At 42.7% G+C, this 6,711-nt stretch overlaps 1 protein-coding gene across 1 annotated transcript; it reads left to right on the top strand.

The window, feature by feature from the left end:
• Positions 1-3,764: 3,764 nt before the first annotated feature.
• On the top strand, positions 3,765-4,597 carry LOC310781842 (somatostatin-1B-like; the record flags this gene model as incomplete). The annotated part of the gene is made up of 2 exons (XM_083642474.1): positions 3,765-3,872; positions 4,370-4,597. 2 exons carry the CDS (start codon positions 3,765-3,767, stop codon positions 4,595-4,597), a joined length of 336 nt encoding a protein of 111 aa, XP_083498600.1.
• Positions 4,598-6,711: the final 2,114 nt, after the last annotated feature.

Genomic DNA, 6,711 nt, shown 5'->3' with positions numbered 1-6,711 from the left:
TCGTGACAAAAGGGGTATGTGAGACGTGTCTGCTTTCAGCTTCCAAGAGAATTTCTCACGCCGTGTACTTCAATAAATAACACAAAGATGATCTCTTCACACTAGATGACATTTGAAGTTCAGACATGGTCTGTCTGACCTCTGACTTCACTGCTGTCTGATATTCTGCACTGCTCAGAGCTGCAACAGTGCACAGAATACACCTCAAACTGCACTCTTATTAGTGTGGCTCCAGATTTCTATGTTTTACAATAATATGAATTAATGTGTAGTGTGTAGGCAAATTGTTTTGCATGTCTTGCTCTGCTCAGCTACAGAGCAGTGTATAGTTAGGAATCAGTGACTTGCTCAAGGACACTTCAGTAGGCGCTTGAACCCCGGTCCTCATGTTGAAGGATGTCTCGAACCACTAGACCACAACTTGTCTCATACTTGCAAATTCTCAAGATTACAACCAATTCATGATTTGGAATAATTTCTACCATTGCATCGTCACTTTCTAACCAAATGTATGTTAATGTGCGATATACATTCCAGCTACTGATCACCTATGAACAAATAATGAATGAAGCACTGAGGAAGTGCCGTAAAGGAAAGCACGTTTGAATGATGCTGCAGATTCACAATAGGTGAGGTTGTCAAAGTGTGATTCTAGTATTTAGACACAAGATGGCGTACTTTATTTTCTTTTAATAGGCCTGTTGCATACACACAGGTATCTAGAACTGCATTTCAATTGTATACAGTTCAAACTAACCAAAAGCAATATAGTCTTTGTATCCTATAGGTTTCTATGGATTGTGAGTGTCAAGCTCCTCCTTCCCATATTGTTCAAGTCAGTCTTTATGTTCTGCAAGTGTCACTGTTGCCTTCAATTGCGTCAAATCTAGTTATTGTTGTGCAAGACCTCAGTGGTTTTCAAATGGATTGACATTATTGCAAATAATGCAGGACATTATTGTCATAGTGCTGTTATGGTACAGTTGCAGCACACGAAACAGAAAATGAAACCTTCCTTAAGACCTTTAAAGGAGCATGTATAAATATTTAATTTGAGTAATATCACTGGTGCAATCTCAGCAATGTATTATGCCATTTCAAAAATGTAATGTAAGTTATATTTAAAACAAACAATATAGCCTTTGCAGTTGTAGCCACATTTTCCACAGTTTGACCTTTTTTTAACAAATGGCAGTCAGAGGGTTGTATGAACTTTGAACAGATGCAGTTTTGTGATCTCTTTAGAGGGCTGCCAAAGTGCTGCTGGAAGCCAAATGATATGAAGCGGACGTAGTGAAAATGGAGGCACGGCGCGCACACTAAAAAGATTTGGAAGGACCTATTCCGGTTGTCATGCTGACATGTGACAGTGTTTGAAGGCTCTTACAGGCTGGGCTGCACATACGTTTGAGGAGGCCAATTGTTGTAAATTCTTCAAACACACTGCATCGCCAATAGATCCATTTCAAGAGTCCGCTTAGCTATCTTTAGCTTGGCTTCAGGCCGAGGCTAATTCAGATCAGCACTGTTGGGAGGAAATGCCCTCACAACTCTGTTTTGAAAGTGGACAGAATCCATTTGAACATCCTATGTCCTATCATCCAAGGCATAGTGGAGCATGTGTGTGTTATCCGCAGGAAGCTCTCTATAATAGAGGTTACAGTAAACTTAACTGTGATATCTCAGTGATATTTTTGTAGGCTGAGGAGAACAACTTAACAGTAATTTACTCAGTTACATACCAACTACATTTTCCTCGTGAATGTTTTTCAAGAATTCATAAATGAACAACATGACATCTAAAATAGAATTATAGATTCTTATGCCTCCGCCGGTACCAGCCGTGGCCAGAGGCATTATTACGTTTTCAGGTTATATGGCTGTCCGATGCTCGTTAACACAATATCTCCTTATCGCCTTGATGGAATTGTTTTTGGCTCAAACGTCCATTTGGACTCAAGGATGAACTGATTTTAGATTTTGGTGGTCAAAGTTCAAGGTGACTGTGACCTCACGACCGCCTGTTCCATGCTCATTAACACGATATCTCAGGAACGCCTTTAGGGAATTTCTTCAAATTTGGCTCAAACATCCACTTGGACTCAAAGGATGAACTGATTCGATTTTGATGGTCAAAGGTCAAAGTTCAAGGTTACTGTGACCTCACGTCTGTCTGTTCCATCAAGGAAAGGGGGCATGGCGGGGGGATAGAAAGGTTGTAGAGAGTCAGGATTCGAGGGGTGGGTAGGGGGAGTGGGGGGTGGGAGGGGATGTGGTGAGTGAAAGGGGCGGGGCTAGGGAAAAGGGGCCATTAGCCTTTTTCACCTCAGCCATTTTGTGTCTAAAAGGCAGGAAGCAACACAGGTGGGCCCTGGCACTGGAACACCTAAATAGATTGGAAGTTGCAAATCCTCATGAATGTTTGCTTGCACCTGTGCTACTTCGTGCCTTTTAGACACAAAATGGCTGCTGGTGAAAAGGGCCCATAGCTAGGGATAGGAAGGTCGTAGAGTTGGGTTTCGAGGGGTGGGTTGGGGGAGTGGCTATGATGTGGGTGGTGGGAGGGGGTGTGATCAGTAAGGGGTTCGGGGCTATGGAAAAGGGCCCATAGCTAGGGATAGGAAGGATGTAGAGATTCGAGGGGAGGTTAGGGGGAGTGGCTAGGGGGATGTGGGTGGTGGGATGGGCATGATGAGCGAAGGGGGTGGGGCTAGGGGAACAGTTATTTTTCGTCTTTTTTTAAATCATTGGAATAAAAGTAGAAAGGATTCCAACAGCCACACTGCCCATATTAATGTAGACCCATGTCAAATGAATGGTCTTCATACATCTGTCACCAAAGCTTTTAAATTTTTGCTAACAACTATTAGGTTGACTTAAAGGTCTATATGCCTCACCCTCACATGAAGCTATAGTGCTCTGAGACTGAGTCATGTTGGGTGTCAGACTGTTCAATCTGCAGGTGTCAAAGAGGCACATTGAGGTTGACAGGAATTCGATGAGTCAGTCTGCGTTTCATTTTTGAAAAAGTTTTGTAGATAGGGCCTGCAGGGAAGTGACCTGTTCTATTTTGACTACTTTCAGTTGAAGTCCTGCGATGTCTCCCACAGTTGATGAGTTCAGGAATCGGCTGTCACCTGCTTAAGGCAGTCTTTTGTCCACAGTTTGAGATTGTCCATCATACAACTATCAATATATTCGTTAGATGTTGATGTCAGAACGATTTTTAGCCCGGTGACGTAGTCGTCCACGGCTGATGCAGCCTCCTGGTAAACCACATGAGCACTTGTCTCACAATTTGTCAAAAAGCGTCACTGTTCAATGGCTGCATCTTTTCATCCTGACCCCTCAATCTCACCCCCACCCACACACACACACACACACACACACACACACACACACACACACACACACACACACACACACACACACACACCACCACCCTCCATCATACACCCACCCACCACCACCCTCTACGTCAGTGGCACACAGGGGGAGAGGGCTATAAAAGAGTGGGCGTCTTTGGGGGGGTAGAGCAGAAGAAGCTTCCAAATCTGGTGACGGCAAGCGTTTCTCCAACCTACTGTATACTGCGCTGCACTTTCTCCAGCACTCTTTCCTCTGGATCTCTGAGCAGTCTGCAGGCTTTAGGCGCTCCCCCCTCTCTCACCCACTCAGCCAGGCACTCTCCCCTCTCTCTCTCTCTGTGAGCCTCCTGCTCCCGTGACTCGTCTGCTCTCGGTCCCCTGCCCTCCTGTCACAGCATGCCGCTCCTGGTGCTGTTAGCAGCTCTCCTGGGGGTTCTGTCCAGTGTGAGAGCAGCCGCCGTGCTTCCTGTGGAGGACAGGAGCTCCATCCATGCAACAAACAGGGTGAGCAACAAGAACAATTTTGAGAAACAGGAGATTGTCATTGCTTGTTTGCAGCTGTTAGTTTATGAGGAATTTACAATTAATTAACAACAGTTTGTTTTTTATAGATTTGTCCATTTCTGTTGTTTGTTTTACGATTGGATAGTTGAATTTTAAATATAATGATTGAAATTACAATTAAGATTTCTGGTTTAATCAACAGAATAGATATTGTGCCTTGATTAGAAGATCGGTAAAATCGACTAAAATATTGTTGAATAGATGATGCAGATTTTTAAATGCTCATTTACAGAATTAATTAAACATTTTGCCATTTTAAATTCAATTAAATTTCAATAGAGAGATAATAATATGGTTTTTTTTACACCTAATTGATCACCCAATTAATTCATACTCATAATCTGCTATAAATTAAATGTCCACATTGTTCTGTGACCCTATACTGATTTCACATCCAGTTAATAATCAGCTCTTGTCTGTTTGGGTTTCTTCCTCAGGAGCTGAGCAAAGAGCGCAAAGAGCTGATCCTGAAGCTGGTGTCGGGCTTGTTGGACGGATCGCTGGAAACAAACATGCTGCCGGGGGAAGCATCACCTTTGGATCTAGAGGAGCCGCTGGAGTCTCGCCTGGAGGAGAGGGCTCTCTACAACAGGCTATCGTTGCCTCAGCGCGACCGCAAAGCGCCCTGTAAAAACTTCTTCTGGAAAACCTTCACCTCCTGCTAACAGTGCCCACAGCGTCCGGCTCCACCCCGCCTACTGTGGCCCCCCTTCCTCCGCCCGACTCAACATGAACTGTAGTACAGTAGACCTCAGCTGTACATAATATCATTTGTCAGACACGCAGCTTCAATGGACTTCACTGAGACAGTCTGTCAGTTTTGAATATTGACGATTTATTTATCTATTTATGTATACAATGTATGTATGTATTTATGTATGTAAGAGTTTATGTCAGGGTCAACAATAAAGCATGGATGTAACATTTGAGGTAAGAGTTCCTTGCTTTTATTGCACGAAGAATTGAAATGAAAAATGAAAAATTTGGGTCACACGAATTGTGAATTATTACTGTAGCAATCTTTTCCACCAGCTTGCGAATTATGTCCAACATAAATGCACAATTTCTCATCTTTCATACAAAAAATGATTGGTGTGTTTTCATTGTAGCTTAAAGCCAAATTGAATACAATAATTCTGTGCAAATATTTTCGGATTAGAAGTTAGCAGTAGAAATGAAATTACACAATTAATGTACAGGCACCATTTGTCAGAGCCATTGTGTCTCTCTTTATTAAGGGGCATCAATGTTTTATTTTACGGTATTTGTGTTTCTTCAGAACTGCTCTTAAAAATCCATACAATAAGGAGGCAACAGCCATTCATAATGTGAGAAGCTTGCTTTCAACTTACATTTCTGCCCTAAAAGTCTGTTTTATTGGTATAATGTGAGAAATGTTGCCCCTTGGATTACATACATGAATGAAAGAAACAAAACAAATAAAAACAGTGCCATAAATAGATCTTTGAACAAGTATTCATAATTTATCCATAACCATTTACTTATGCTATAGATACAAATATATAGAGAATAGGTTTTGAAATGCAAAGGGATTCTACCTCTCTAGTTTTACGAGTTCCCAGGTGGTCCTTATTAATTCATAGTCACAGGTTGAGGGAGATGCTTCATTAAACGTGTCAGTGAGGATACTAAAGTAAGTAAATCATACTTCCCCCATATTCACTCCAGAATAATATCATTAGTTGGCAGGATTATAGTTACATAGCCTATAAGGTGGTAAACCCCTCCTTTAGCTATTTGGAACAGCAGATTGGCTCAGCACAGGTGATATAACATACTATTAAGATTTATTTTCATGAAGAGAGGTACCAAGATCACTGTCAGTCGAGACGAGGCATGACATCTAGTGTTGGTGTGAATCTGTATTAGAATCACATCGCATGGAGCGTTTATAGTTAGTAGTAGTAAAGTGCCTGGAAACCAAACTTTTTTTTTTTTTATCACAATACATCTTAGTTAAAATTGGCTAGTTGGCATCCTTTATGTTGCATTACCGCCTCCTTCAAGATCCATCCATCCACTGTTTCCCTACATTCCATCCCTTTCCATTGTCCTCTTCTCTCTTCCCCGCCTTATCCATCCACTGTTTCCCTACAGTGATGTCACTCGAGCAACTGTGATTTCATCAGTGATGTCACTCGAGCAATGTCGTATGAGCTGATGGCGCACAGTTGCACGATGGCGCCTAGGTGGGTGGGCGGTGTCTGTCAATCACGATTTTGGGAGCCTGCGGAGCGGCCAATTTCCATTACTGCAGCCATGGTGCCTCATCTCCACCCTAGTAGCGCGTGAGATTGCTAGTGTAACAAATCTAAATAAAAAACAAATGCAAGAAATAAAAAGAAAATATCTCCGCTTTGAGCTTTGACAGACAACTGAGAGCTTCTATAAGCTTGGTTAATTTTTATGACGTGATAAAATCTCCTTTGGATAGAAAGCTGCTCTTCCATGTATAGAAAGGAGCCAGTTGAGGTGGTGCAGGCATCTGGTAAGGATGCCACCTGGTCGCCTCCCTAGGGAGGTGTTCCAGGCACGTCCAGCTGGGAGGAGACCACGGGGCAGACCGAGGGCTAGGTGGAGAGATATATCTCCACGCTGGCCTGGGAACGCCAGTCAGAGCTGGATAATGTGGCCAGGGAAATGGAAGTTTGGGGTCTCCTGCTGGAACGCTAATACCTCCACGACCCGATCCCTGGATAAGCAGTTGAAGATGGATGGATGGAAAAACAGAAAAATTGCAATATTTAGGATTTGGATT

The sequence above is a fragment of the Poromitra crassiceps genome (assembly GCF_964638095.1).
Source record: "Poromitra crassiceps genome assembly, chromosome: 8".
Classification (NCBI taxonomy): Eukaryota; Metazoa; Chordata; class Actinopteri; order Beryciformes; family Melamphaidae; genus Poromitra; species Poromitra crassiceps.
Note: the sequence above shows the minus strand (reverse complement) of the source record. Positions and strands in the feature narration are given on the sequence as shown.